This window comes from Siphateles boraxobius, unplaced genomic scaffold, assembly GCF_051911475.1.
Source record: "Siphateles boraxobius isolate OS27281-9 unplaced genomic scaffold, OSU_SipBor_1 130, whole genome shotgun sequence".
NCBI lineage: Eukaryota > Metazoa > Chordata > Actinopteri > Cypriniformes > Leuciscidae > Siphateles > Siphateles boraxobius.
The window spans coordinates 2,977,298-2,992,726 of NW_027508734.1; the positions used below are offsets into that span (position 1 = coordinate 2,977,298).

Below are 15,429 nucleotides of genomic sequence, written 5' to 3' on the forward strand. Positions count from 1 at the left end.
CTTATACTGAATTTGAACCTCTTGTCCTTTTTTCATAACAGCATTAAACATGAGTAACTCAGCACAAAACAATCATAATGATACCAGAGCAGCAGAAAGAGCAGGTGAGTTTAATTAATCAAAGTCTGAATGCTCCTATAACAATGACTGTGGTGGTCTTGTGTGATTTGCATATCTAAACTGAGTCTTACTGGCCTTTCTTAGCTGTGATGTAGTAAAAAACAAGAATCTCTCCACAACCAGTTTAATTCAATTAAACAAAGAGAAGTGGGCTTCAACTGATGCTGTCTGTGTGTGTGTGTGTGTGTGTGTGTGTGTGTGTGTGTGTGTGTGTGTGTGTGTGTGTGTGTGTGTGTGTGTGTGTGTGTGTGTGTGTGTAAGGCGGGTGCCAGAATGTCTGGGCTACCCCTCGAGGAAGCAAAAAGCTCTCCTGAGAATTAACATGTGAACCCTCCCTTGCATAATGATGTAACTTCAGCATCCGAGACGCACACAGTGCAACTCACACCTCACTTGGACAATCTCACCCCTCTCCCCCTTCTCCTGCTCACCTGAAACTCACTGAAAACCCATGAAATGTTAAATGTGTTAGCATCAAAAAAGTAACTATACATATTTGGTATCATTTAAAGTGTCTCAGTGCGCCTGGTTAAATGGTCTAATTCTCCCAACCATAATGGAAAGCTAAAAGTAGTTACAAAATATGAGAAGTAATGTGTCCCTCAAAGGTGTTCCCTCGCCCAGATCCTCCATTCTGGTCTCACAGTTGTGAGCCCCTCACTAGGGGACAAAATCTAATCATAACGACAGACACCAGGACACCACCATTTGGTAAACAAATGGAATTATCTGAGTTTATAAGGAAAATGGGCAAAAGGTTCTGGGAGTCTGTAGGTTGACTGCCCACACAATCGCTGTGTGTAATTTTCGTTGCCAGGTAATACTTTCTACAAATTCTTCGATTTCTGGATTGTTGTCAGGACATGATTAACTGATGATTTTATTCTCATGAATTGGATTTTGAATTATTGCTTCATTACCTGGTCAATGAATTGTAAACATTTGATTTTACTCTGATTGACTCTAAGTTTGTTCTCCCAAGTAGATTAACTGGATTCGTATGCTCCTGCAAGTTTGTGTCAGATTGGCGACGGCTAATACTTTGTCACTAGTTCAAGTGTACTTGTTTTGTAGAGACGGGGTTTTCCGTTTAGGGCAGCAAAAGCGCTGCTTGACCAACCTAAATTTGGGTACGTCTATTCTACCTCTGTCTTAATTTAATGTAACTTTAGATAAGTGTACGTGAGAAATCACAGGCTTGGCCAATCCAAACTATTATAAGGGAAGGATTGTTGGTCAACTCATTCCTATAATAGGGCCAAAACCTCTACTAAAGTATAACGATTGATTTAAGTTGAAGTGTATGCAATTCAAGGGGACTAAAAGGAAAGTATCTCTAATTGTGTTTTGGGTGAATCCGCCCGTCTGAGATATTAGTCAAAACCTCTGTTTAGTGACGAAACTGACGAGATTGTGATCGTGAGACCCGCAGAAGATGCGAGGACCTCTAAGCGGTAGTTTCCTAATCTGAAGGGGTAAAACATAATTAAAGAGTTTAAAAAGAATAATCAAACATTCAGTAACTTTTAATGATACCCAGATATCATTAAAACCTTTTTCATTTATGGAGTCAGATGAAATAACGAGTCAATACACATGAAAAATGTATTTCATTTAATCTTGAATGTTGCGGAAAAGGAAAGACTTGTAACACGCAGAGCCGTTCACCCACTGATCAGAAGACCCTCATTGGCCTGACCCAGCGCGGGTTTACATGTGTGTGCGTGTGTGTGTGTGTGTGTGTGTGTGTGTGTGTGTGCTTGCGTGCGTGTGTGTGTGTGTGTGTGTGTGTGTGTGTATGTGCGTGCGTAACTGTCACAGTGGTTTCTAACTTCTCATTTTTATTCACAAATAAATTGTATATAAATATGTATATAATATTATGTAAATTAAATGGTAGTTTAATTTATATAATATTTTGTTATATTGAACATTGCACACCAAGAAATGCAACCACAACACATTAGTATTGTATACTAATAAGTATTAGTATTAAACAAATGTATTAAATAATTAGCATTAATAATAAATAAGCATAAGGTAATCAGTAGCTACTGAATCTATTGTAAATATTTGTTTTGCCAATAATTTTTTGAGTAATATTTGTATTTATATAGTGTTATTTTTGCTAATGGTAATTTTCGATTTGAATCGTCATTGTAGAAGTGTTAAAAAAACACGAGTTCACCATAAAAGAAGAACTTGGACAAGGGATTTCAGGAAGAGCGTTTCTGGTTAGGAATCCAGATGAAGATTCATTTGTGGTCAAAGAGATCAACTACAGAGATGTAAGTACTATCAATAATTTATTAAAGTATTGAAGATATTAATTAGGGTCATCTCACAGCAAGATAGTTCCTGGTTCGATGACAAAAAATTGTACGTTTGTGTGATTGTGTCCCAAATGTGGCATAAAACCTGTGAGAAATCCAAATGTGTGTGTGAAGGTAACGCTGCAACAAGCGGAAATAAAGCTATGAAGATGGATGGATTGATTGAACATGTTAATAAGATCCTAGAGATAAACATCACATAGATTAAATGTGTTCTTCGCAGAATGTGAATTTTAATCGAGACGCAGCCAAAAACGAAATCAACATCCTGAAGGATCTGCACCATGGATACATCGTTGGTTACGAGGACTCCTTTGAAGGTGTGTCTGTTTAAATTATAAAAAAGAAAAGCATTACAATGTTCCTTCAGTCTGAAAATAAATTTTACATTTTTATTTAGAAAGTGTGAAACCTTTTTATGAATCTGAACAACTAACAGTGAACATGTGTAGTAAGATGGGCAAAGATGAGTGATGTGCATTTACTTTTAATATGTACAGGGTAAAAATACAAGTCATTTTGACCCGAAACTCATTTTAAAAAACAATTTTCATCCAAGAAAAAAAAAAAAAAAAAAGGTTTTGTGGTTGAAATATAAAAAAGTAACAAATCCTTCCCTTGCGGGTCAATTTGACCCCCTTAGCAATGAATGGAATGTGAGGAATGCTTCAGTACACATAGAAAAAAACAAAAATGCCAAAACTACCAAAAAAGTATTTTATAATGTCTACATGATGTCTAGGACCCAGTGGAACAGCTCATTTGCTCCATATAGAGCGATACGCCCATCTAGTGGCAAGAGTCATGAAATATCGTTATATTATTTATTTTTTCCACAAGTGGTCGCAAAGACGCCCAATGTAAGATATTTTTTATTTTATTTAGGTTGAAATAATGTGAGGAATGTGCTAAATTACTATTTATTTATTATTTATTGATCAAATCTAGTATTTTAAAGGTAAGTAAAATTAAAAAATAACAAAAGAAAAACTCCCCGACCCCCCAAGATTCAACTCTGTTTTATTATCACATCTCATTGCTTGTTAAGAAATCCAATACTAGTAGGCACAAATGACCTGCGGGCCCGGTTGGTTCGGAGAGATGGCACCCTGTCCCGTCTGCCTGATGGTAACAGCTCATACTCGCCAAATAGGGATGTGATACATCTCTAGTAATTGCCTGCCCCATCTTCACCAATCGGGACTCACAGGTCATTGTCATGCTATGATGAAACAATATGATGATTGTCATGCTAAAATATGATGAAAATTCAATAAAATCAAAACAAGACATGAACACAGCTAATGAGGACATAATTCACACAAAACATGACATCATGAAAACACACAGTCAATTTAAAACACAAGCTGCATGCAACAGCACAAGAAAACACACGACATGAAAGCACAAAACACACAGACAGAAGAGCACACGAGAATGAATGAATACTCAGACAGAAGACAAGCACTCGGAGCACGAATGTCTGAATCCCGACACAGAACCGATACCGAACATGACATTAGTGCCAGAATCCGAACACACACGATCCGCACATGAAACCAGTCACAGACAAAGACAAGAAAATACAGTCACGGCTCTGTCATAAAACCAAGAACACACTAGACAGAAGTGACAGAACCCTGACAATGCCAGAGAAGGATGAATGATAAAGAGGTTATTTTCCCATTGGCAAGAACCCCTTAAACTTTTAAAGAATATTATATATTGATGACATATAGTGGATTTATTTTAAACTGTGTTTTGACAAATTAGTTTAACAAGTGAATAAAAAAACAATGACAGAAAAATCAGAATCTTAGTATAAGAGATTATTCTGAAAGGTAAATATATTACTTGTATTTGACTTACATACAAGCATATGAATACACTACCTGTCAGAAGATTGGAATAAATATGCTTTTTGGGTCACCAAGGCTTCATTTGTTTGATCAAAAATACAGTGATATTGTGAAATATTTTTTACTGTATCAAATAAGTGTTTTCTATGTGAATATATTGTAACATGTAATTTATTCCTGTGATCAAAGCAGTGTGACTCTGCAGACTGGAGTAATGAGAGAAATAAGAGCATTTCCAAACTTTTGACTGGTAGTTTATACATGTGTAATTTCCTATATTTGTAGATATTCCATAATAATACATCATTGGTTTTATTTTTTGGATGTTTTTTAAGATGAAGAATCTGGATACTTCTACATTGTGTCGGAGTATTGTGCAGGAGGAGATCTATTCAAGAAAATGAAAGCACAAAAAAACACTTTTGAAGAAGAACAGGTGAGTGTTATATATGCACTCTGAGTCAGAGAGAGCACATTCGCTCAAGAGCTGTTAATTATATTATGTGATGCTAATTGTAGTTCTAATTATATTTTATGATGTATTTTGTTAAAAGCATCGTATAGTTTGTTTCTGGTGTAGTACCAAACTTTGAAATACAAACACAAGGGAAAATACATTTTCGGATGTTTTGGATGAATGTGCTTGTATTAATTACTCAATTACTGTATTAATACTCAACACTGAATGATACATTTGGGGGTATACTGTAAAACAAGAACCATTTTTTCACTATAGTACACTAATGGCAAATGCAACCTTTTAGAACTCAAATATACCAAATAAAACAAATGCAATGTATGGAATAAATGACTGCTTTCTTTTTTCTTCTGTGTGCAGATCATTGACTGGCTTGTTCAGATTTGTCTGGCTCTGCAGTATCTTCATGAGAACAATGTTCTCCACAGAGATATAAAACCACAGGTAGACATTGACAAAGGTCATTTAATCATTTATTAAAATGAAAGCCAAATGTATTTATGTGTTCATGTGATGATTTATGGTGTTCTTCTAGAATGTTTTTCTTACTGAGGATGGTTACATCAATCTAGGAGATTTCGGATGCTCAAAAGTGCTGCAAAGGTGAAATTAAATAGTAATAGGATTTTTGAAGGGATTTTGTTCCATCCATTTGAATGTACATGTTTGATTTTTCTGTTTAAGAGCTGATGAATATGCAACATCGGTTGTGGGTGCAGAGCTCTATTTCAGCCCAGAGATCTATGAAAACAGACACAATTCTAAAAGGTATGGTTTTTCTAAATATATGGTAATAGGGTTAGGGTTAGGGTTAGGTTAGGCACTGAGGCCTGGTTTCACAGACAGGTTTGAAATTAAGCCAGGATTAGGCCTTAGTTCAGTTAGGACATTTAAGTAGCTTTTATAAACATGTCTTAGAAAAAAACAACATTACTGGTGTGCATCTTGAGACATAATAAGATATGCTTTCAGTTAAAACAACAACATTAATGCATTTTAGTCTGAGACTTAAGCATTGTCTGCAAAACCGGGAGTTAAAGAACATGAAAGTTAAGCATTCAGATGAAGGTCACCCAAAACAATAAAATTAACTATATGTAATGAATGACAGTTATAATAAAGCGCAAAATGAAGAATAGCTGTAACATCTGTAAGAATAGCTCTGAGTCTTTAATCCAATAATCCATTTACATTTAATAATTTAGCAGACACTTTTATCCAAAGCGACTTACAAATGAGGAGATAAATAGAAACAATCAAACTAACAATAGGAAAACAATGTGTAAGTGCTGTGACAAGTGTGTTCGTTAATAGAGCTTATTGTTTTAATGACGGGTAGGGTTAGTTGTTGGTATGGGATACGTGATCTTGTCAAGAAAAGAAAAGAATAGAAATAAGTGCCAGTATTAAAGGATTAGTTCACTTTCAAATAAAAATCTCCTGATAATTAACTCACCCCCATGTCATCCAAGATGTCTAAGTCTCTCTTTCTTCAGTCGAAATGAAATTAAGGTTTTTGAGGAAAACATTCCAGGATTGTTCTCGATATAATGAACTTCAATTGCAACCAACGTTTTGAAGGTCCAAATGTCTCAATGCAGCTTCAAAGACTCGACACGATCCCAGTCGAGAAATAAGGGTCTTATCGATTGGATTGAAACGATTGGTAATAAAAAAAATGAAAAAAGTTTATACTTTTTAACCACAAATGCCCGTCTTGTACCATCTCTGAGATGCCCCACGAATTACATCATCACGTTGGAAAGGTCACGCAAGACGTAGTCAGAAATACCGACCCAGTGTTTACAAAGCGAACGGGCAAAGACTAATACACGTACCAATAATGATATGCACACGTAAGGACCATTTTATACAATCAACTGACACAAATACATATAAATATGTGTCATTCAACATACATACTGTACATCATACTTGTAAACACTGGGTCGGTACTTCCGACTACACTGTAAAAAAAAATCCTAATTTTACAGAAAATAACTGTGATTTTTTGACGATCATTTTCTTTCATTTTAAATTGTACTCAAAACACTGTAAAATTACAAATAATATCTGTAAAATAAAAATCCAGCTGTTATTTTAGGTATTGTGACATTAATGACAAATTACAGTAATTTACATTTTTTATACAGAAAATTGATTGTATTTTTCATACAGTATTTTTTCTGTTTTCTTAAATTAAATAAAAATGTATGTAAAATTACAAATATAATCTGTAATTTAACAGTAACAAAACAGTTAAATGATAAAATGGTCAAATGACTGTCAGCTCCCCAAAAAACTGTAAAACATCCTAAATTAAATAAACTGAAAAACACTGTTATTTTACAGGTATTTCCTGAATAATCACGATCATATACCTTCATTGTAAAAAAAATCGTAAAATAATGGTCAAATGACTGGCAGCTACGGCTGCCAAACAAAAACCATAAAATTAAAGTAAAATATGCTAATTTAAATAAACCGAAAAAACACTGTTATTTCACAGGTATTTCCTGCATTATTATGATCAAATACCTTCATTGTAAAAAAATCGTAAAAAAAGGGTCAAATGACTGGCAGCTGCGGCTGCCAAACAAAAACCATAAAATTAAAGTAAAATATGCTAATTTAAATAAAGTGTAAAAAACTTTAAAATAAATTTTATGTCACCATGATTGGGATCAGTGTCTGCTTTAGTTGGGGTCATGACCCTTGAAATTTAACTTATGCTTTTCTCTGGCTGCTTTAACTGTGTATTTGATACATGTTTGTCATAAATGCTGGAGAAAATATCAGATGATCTTGATTATTAATTGATGATGTTATAGTCATCATATGATGATCTGATTCACTGATATGACAGTCAAATCTCTGTATATGATAGCTTAGATTACAGAGTATGTAGGTGGTATTTAGCTTTATACAAAGTCTTTAATTAATGTCATATTTTTTCACATGACCCTTAGAATATTGTGGTATAAGTATTATAACAATATGCATTTATTTATATATATATATATATATATACTACACAAAAAAACTTGTCTTTTTTTAGTTGTATAGAGACATCAAGAATCAACATATGAATCTCAACAATGGTGACAACCAAAAAAGTTTTTTTTTTCATTGTCACCATTGTTGTGATTCATACGCTGATTCTTGATGTCTGAGTGAGTCTAAATGATCCTGTCAAATATTTTCTGTATAATGACTTCATAAAATCTGAGTATCACAGCACTGGAGAATGTTTTATAGAAGCTTTGTCATGCAAAATGAATAACTAATATTTAATGACATAACCAGATATTATACTTCAGATGGTATCAATGGAGCCGGACTCTACATGATGACTATTCTCACTACAAAGTGACCAACATTATCCGATCTGAGTTTCTCTTAGACTCTTACCATAAGAAATATGCATCAGAGACACACAGTTAATGCAGGCAGAGAAACATTAAAGTTCAACATTAAAAGTTCAAGAGCCCAACTAAAGCAAACACTGATCTCCATCAGTGTGACATCAAACTTTATTCTTTTCAATAAAGCTTCAACTTCTAAACCTCTTTTAATTCTCAATAATAATGTTAGTATGAAAGAAATAAAGTCTGGATTGTAATAAGCAAAGATGCTTAGATCCTGAGAGATCTGGTAGTGTTTAATGTTCTGTTGGGGTTTAAAGTGTTTCTGTATGGTGTTTTTCGTGTGTCACCATTGTGTTGAAGAGTAGAGCCTGAGCTTCAGTCCAGGATGAGCAAATGAAACTGATGACATGCTGCATGTTTCTTTATTTAACTGACAGTAACTGTGTAGTTGCTGATGTAGTGACGTATATAGTCAAAGCAAATCATGCATGTAATTAACTGCGTGTTTTTCAGTAAATAAATCAGAAAATAAATGTGAAGTAACTGTGTTTTAACTGTGTGTTTCTGTTAAAAAAGATTAATGAAGATTTCTGTAAAAGTATTTTGCACTTATTTAAATTAAGATATTTTACATTAATTTTATGGTTTTTGTATGGCAGCCATTGCTGACAGTCATTTGACTGTTTTTTTATGGGATTTTTTTACAATGAAGGTGTTTGATCGTAATAATTCAGGAAATAGTTGTAAAATAACAGTGTTTTTCTGTAAAAAATGTAAGGAAAATTTGTGTAAAAGTTTTTTGCATTTCATTTAAATTACGATATTTTACTTTATTTTTACGGTTTTTGTTTGGCAGCCGCAGCTGCCAGTCATTGACCGCTTTTTTACGATTTTTTTTTTACAGTGTACGTCTAGCGTGAACTTTCCAACGCGATGATGTAATGCATGGCGAATCTCAGAGATGGTACAAGAAGGGCATTTGTGGTTAAAAAGTATATCATTTTTATTTATTTTTTAGAAAATGACCGATCGTTTCTCTAAATAAGACCCTTATTTCTCGACTGGGATCGTGTCGAGTCTTTGAAGCTGAATTGAGACATTTGGACCTTCTAAACGTTGGTTGCCATTGAAGTTCATTATATGGAGGAAAATCCTGGAATGTTTTCCTCAAAAACCTTAATTTATTTTCGACTGAAGAAAGAAAGACTTGGACATCTTGGATGACATGGGGGTGAGGAAATTATCAGGAGATTTTTATTTGAAAGTGAACTAATCCTTTAATGAGTCTTGAGTTGTTTCTTGAAAATGACTAAAGATTCAGATAGACAGGAGAATCACAGGGAAACAAGACCAGTAAACTGAAACGACACCAAACGCAAAGAACACAGGGCTTAAATACACAGAGGATGACAATAACTAATATAATGGGGACAGGTGCAATCTAAATGACAGCCAAGGAGATTAACTAGAACACAATCTAGCAAAGCAAACAGGGAAAACCAAATCACAATGAAAACAGAACATAGATGTGATACTATATCAATTGAGGTAACTAACTAAATTATACTGTCTTTTTTTAGTGACATCTGGTCATTGGGATGGTTGCTTCATGATCTCTGCATGCTGGATGTGTGGGTGAGTGTGTGTGTGTGTGTATATATACATATATACAGGTCCTTCTCAAAAAATTAGCATATTGTGAGGGCCATAGACACGGACACACACTGAACAAATGGCCAGTCCATTAGTGCATTAAATCGTGTCAATGCAAATTAAAATAATCCTATGGCTCATTCAATTAACTTATTAACTTCAAAGTGTACAAACAAATAGAACAGTCCAAATCTATTTTAAGATCTTGGTAACTGCTATGGAGGAAAATGTTGCCATTTGTACCAAAAGGAAATATTAGTTTACATTTGCACACAGAAATATTTTTTTTTTCCCTCTGCATTTCTCCTCTTCTCTAGCTTGCTTCATAATCTATGTGTATAATACGTTTGGAACTGTGTCCTACAAATACTGTTGGCTTTGTTTAAAGGGATAGTTCCCCAAAAAATGAAAATTCTGTCAGTATTTACTCTCCCTCATGTTGTTCCAACCCTGTAAGACCATCGTTCATCTTCAGAACACGAATTAAGATATTTTTGATTAAATCTGAGAGCTGGATCACTCCTCCATAGGCTTCTAAGGGATTGAAACTTGCCAGCCCCGAAAAGTTATTAAAGACATCGTTAATATAGTCCAAGTGACTACACTGGCTCAATCTTAAGTTTATCAAGCGACGAGAATACTTTTTGTGCACAAAAACAAACAAAAATAACGACTTTATTTCAACTATTAATTTCCTTCTCTGTGGGCCTCTAGTCAGTTAACGTAGTGTGATTGGGTAGAGCTACATCACACGTAGGCTCACTATTGGCCGACGCTGGTCATGTGTGTGATGCGTGTGATGTACAACAACAGAAGCTTACGCTGTTACACTAGTGAACTGACTCGAGGCCCACAGAGAAGGAAATGAATAGTTGAAATAAAGTCGTTATTTTTGGGGGTTTTTGCGCACAAAAAGTATTCTCGTCGTTTGATAAACTTAAGATTGAGCCACTGTAGTCACTTGGACTATTTTAACGATGTCTTTATATTAATAACTTTTCGGGGCTGGCAAGTTTCAATCCCTGAAGAAGCCTATGGAGGAGTGATCCAGCTCTCAGATTTCATCAAAAATATCTTAATTGGTGTTCCAAAGATGAACGAAGGTCTTACGGGGTTGAACAACATGAGGGAGAGTAAATACTGACAGAATTTTCATTTTTGGGTGAACTAACCCTTTAACAAATTGCCTTTGTTCTTTTATGGCAAGTTACTTTGGAGAAAAGTGTCTGAATATAAAATCAGTCACATAAATAAAGGTCTAAGTTTTTTTATATGTTTAATTTTTAATAATCTAGAGGTTAATCAAACTTTTATTTTTCCTTTATTTGACAGTCTAACATCATAGAGCGTCGCTTTCTACATGCCGCTAGCTTGAGGGGAACCATACCCCAAATCTCAAATATCTACTCGGAAGATCTAAAGGAATTAATCCGTCAAATGCTGAGCCGTGACCCTCATACGAGACCTTCAGCTGATGAGATTCTGGCAAAACCATTCCTGGAGGCTGCAGTAAAGAGAAACTTGAGGATTCCTGAACTGCAACGTAGGTTATTGACTTCCATTGATACCTTTAATGAGGCCTACAGTGAGCACTATAAAGACTTTCCCTAAGGACGTAACATTAAACAACAAAAGTGAAAGTGAAAGTGACACGTGATGGCCAAGTATGGTAACCCATACTTGGAATTTTAGTAAACCCTCTGCATTTAACCCATCCAAGTAAGTGCACACACATTAGGAGCAGAGTAGTGAGTAGTGAACACACACGCACTGCAAACGTGGATACACACACCCGGAGCAGCGGGCAGCCTTGAGTGGCGCCCGGGGAGCAATTGGGGGTTAGGTGCCTTGCTCAAGGACACCTCAGTCATATTCCTGCCGGTACTGGAATCGAACCAGCAACCTTTGGGTCACCAGTCCAACTCTGTTACCATTAGGCCATGACTGCCCCAAAACTGTTATTCGAAAAGAAAATTATACACAGAAAGCAACATGAAAACACTAGAACACTCTTTATAATTATAATGACTGAATCTGTCTCAGCACAGGCTCAACTGGCTTTACAAAAGCTCCCATTATAATGAATGAAGCTCTGCATAGTGTCTCTAAACCTTATCGATCGGTTTCATACAGTGCTGGGTAAGTTACTTAAAAAAAGTAATTAATTAATAATTACTAATTACATCATCAATATTGTATTTATAATACTTTTCTAACTACTCTGTCTGAAAAGTAATTTAATTACTCAACAAGTACAAATTACTTCTTAAAATCTCTATACACCTTGACCGGATAGACGATAGAAATGAAGCTCTTTTTATAATTAAAAATGAGTCAGACATGGAATAGTTTATCCTTTTAAAGCATTTTAGCTTTATTAAAACATACTTTAATACTTAAACATTTTAGTAACAAATGTAACCTTTAGTTAAACAGAATTCATCTGCTACATATCTGAATAACAAACAAAAATTAATTCATCTGCTACATATCTGAATAACAAACAAAACATTAATTCATCTGCAACATCTGAATAACAAACAAAAAAATAATTAATCTGCAACATATCTGAATAAGAAACAAAAAAATGTATTCATCTGCAACATATCTCAGAATCAGAATCAGAATCAGAAAGAGCTTTATTGCCAAGTGTGCTTACACACACAAGGAATTTGTTTTGGTGCTGAGGCTTCCAGTGGACATATACAAATACAACAATAAACATGAAACATAATACTACAAATTATAAGAATAAAGAATACAAATATAAATATATGAGAATAAAAGTATCACAGTTGGGTTTAGTCAGAATAGACATTTCCAGATTTACAGATTATGAACATATTTACAGTGTTTTGAATATTATAAATAAATAAATAAATCTACATATAAGTATCACCTGAGTTGTAGGATATTGCACTAAACAGTGGGAGTATTGCACTTAAAGGCATATGCCTTGGGAGGTGTGTTAACTGTTCAGAAGGGAAATGGCCTGTGGGAAGAAACTGTTCCTGTGCCGAGATGTTCTTGTGGCCAGTGATCTGAGTCTCCGTCTTGACGGTAATAGTTCAAACAGGTGGTGTCCAGGGTGAGTGGAGTCTGTGATGATTTTACCTGCTCTCTTCCTCACTCTGGAAGAGTACAGGTCCTGGAGGTTTGGCAGGGGGGCACAAATGATCCTCTCCGCAGTCCGGACTGTCCGTTGTAGTCTCCTGATGTCTGATTTGGTAGCTGAACCAAACCAGACAGTGATGGAAGTGCATAAGACAGACTCAATGAAGGCTGAGTAGAACTGAATCAGCAGCTCCTGTGGCAAGTTGAACTTCCTCAGCTGGCGAAGGAAGTACAGTCTCTGCTGGGCTTTTTTTACAATGGAGTCAATGTGATTGTCCCACTTCAGGTCCTGAGAGATGGTAGTGCCCAGGAACCTGAATGACTCCACTGCTTCCACAGTGCTGTTCATGATGGTGAGTGGGGGGAGTGCTGAGCTGTTCCTCCTGAAGTCCACGATCATCTCCACTGTTTTGAGCGTGTTCAGCTCAAGGTTGTTGTAACTGCACCAGACAGCCAGCTGTTCAACCTCCAGTCTGTAAGCAGACTCGTCAACGTTTTGGATGAAACCGATGACAGTGGTGTCGTCTGCAAATTTCAGGAGCTTGACAGAGGGGTCTTTAGAAGTGCAGTCATTAGTGTACAGGGAGAAGAGCAGTGGGGAGAGAACGCACCCTTGAGGGGCGCCAGTGCTGGTGGTGAGAGTCCTGGATGTGTGTTTCCCCAGTCTCACTCGCTGCTGCCGGTCCGTCAGGAAGCTGGAGATCCACTGACAGATCGAGGATGGTATGGAGAGCTGGGTCAGTTTGGCTGTGAGAAGACCAGGCATGATGGTATTGAAGGCCGAACTGAAGTCCACAAAGAGGATCCTTGTATAAGTCCCAGGTCTGTCGAGATGTTGCAGGATATAATGCAGTCCCATGTTGACTGCATCATCCACAGACCTGTTTGCTCTGTAAGCAAACTGAAAGGGATCCAGTGATGTGGTGTGAATGACGGCTTTTCAAACCTGCAATAAAATGAATTTAAATCGTCAGCCAGGTGTTGATTGTCCACAGATCGGGGGGATGGTGACTTGTAGTTGGTGATGTTCCTCAGGCCATTCCAGACTGATGATGGGTCTGATGGTCATATCTGAATAATGAACAAAAAAATAATTAATCTGCTACATATCTGAATAACAAACAACAAATTAATTATTCTGCTACATATCTGGATAACAAAAAAAAATATTCTGCTACATATCTGAATAACAAAAAAATAATTAATTTTAATTACTGGATATGTGCCCAAGGTTCCCACCCAGGTGGTGAACCTGCAAGCGCTGCCCTTGGAGGAGGCAGACCCAGCCTTGGCATAGCTCTGTTCAGTACGCGCTCCTGCCTACGTAGACAGAATGCTGTGTTTCAGGATCTCAGACCAGCTCTTGGTCTGTTATGGTGGGAAGCTGAAGGGAAAGGCTTCTCCAAGCATAGGTTGTCTCACGGGATGTGGACGCCATTGCTTGGCATACCAGCAGCAGCAAGGTCGACCATGCCCCCTTGGTATGACAGGCCATTCCACCGGAGTGTGGCTTCTTCTTGGGCTCTAGCGCATGGCGCCTCGCTAACAGACATCTACAGAGCTGTAGGCTGGGTGACACCGAACACATTTGCCAGATTCTACAATCTCTGAATGGAGCCTGTGTCCTCTCGTGTACTCGCTTCAACCAGCCAGTACTAGGACCCGCTCAGGTGTCTTTGCTTGCTCGCCATTCCACTCCATGGACTGGATACGTGCGATATTTCCTCAGATGAGCTTCCCCGACAAGCCCTGAGTTCCTCCAGCACTGCTGATGTCGACACCAGTGTCTATTACCTGTGCGTTGGCAAGGTGCCTCCCGTGTGCATGGTCCCCCCTCTGGGCGACCCCTGTATTTCCACTGTAAGCCTTGCTGAGCATGTGCCTTTCCCTTGGCAAGCAACCTTTCCACCCCTGGGGTTGAAATATTCCACCTGTGGGCTGGACACCCCAGTGTTTCCCATATGCATCCCCCTCCGGGTCATATGTGTATTCTGTAAGGCCTCTGCATGTTGCTGGTGTCCTCCTTTTACACCCATGAGGTGGGGCAGAGTTGCAACATGCAAATTCTGCAGACCCATGGCATTTCTTTGCCATTGGCTCGTTTTGTAATACTCGAAGTCGATAGGCTTTCTAAGCGAAACCCCATTCGTCGTCACGACGGAATGTCTCCGTTCCCTACTCAGGGTTACATACGTAACCAAGACGATTCATATTAACTGAACAGTGTTTTATCAAGACTGGATACTTGAGTAGTGCTGAAGTAACCCCTACGGTTCTTTGACTCGACTCTCCTTTAAAGGATCGTATGAAGACGATATGTTGAGCTTGTCTATGCAGCGTGTTTACAGAAGATATATATAAAAAAAAACACCAAACAGACATAAAATGCTGCTCATGGTGGTTGTAATGCTCCAAAGGAGAGTGTGGCCATTAATCAAAATAATATATTGATTCATTTTTTAAATGCATATTGTAGCCTTGTTATTCTGCAGATAAAACAGGCA

At 36.9% G+C, this 15,429-nt stretch overlaps 1 protein-coding gene across 2 annotated transcripts in view; it reads left to right on the forward strand.

The window, feature by feature from the left end:
• LOC143736758 (ribosomal protein S6 kinase 2 alpha-like) overlaps positions 1 to 15,429 on the forward strand; it is a 66,225-nt gene that overhangs the window by 13,807 nt on the left and 36,989 nt on the right. For both annotated transcript variants that reach the window (XM_077227445.1, XM_077227444.1), the window contains exons 2-10: positions 42 to 104; positions 2,284 to 2,408; positions 2,677 to 2,773; positions 4,648 to 4,748; positions 5,151 to 5,234; positions 5,326 to 5,393; positions 5,475 to 5,558; positions 9,739 to 9,793; positions 11,144 to 11,354. In XM_077227445.1, the coding sequence (XP_077083560.1) occupies positions 50 to 104; positions 2,284 to 2,408; positions 2,677 to 2,773; positions 4,648 to 4,748; positions 5,151 to 5,234; positions 5,326 to 5,393; positions 5,475 to 5,558; positions 9,739 to 9,793; positions 11,144 to 11,354 (880 nt within the window). In that variant the 5' untranslated portion in view covers positions 42 to 49. The remainder of the gene's footprint in view (positions 1 to 41; positions 105 to 2,283; positions 2,409 to 2,676; positions 2,774 to 4,647; positions 4,749 to 5,150; positions 5,235 to 5,325; positions 5,394 to 5,474; positions 5,559 to 9,738; positions 9,794 to 11,143; positions 11,355 to 15,429) is intronic.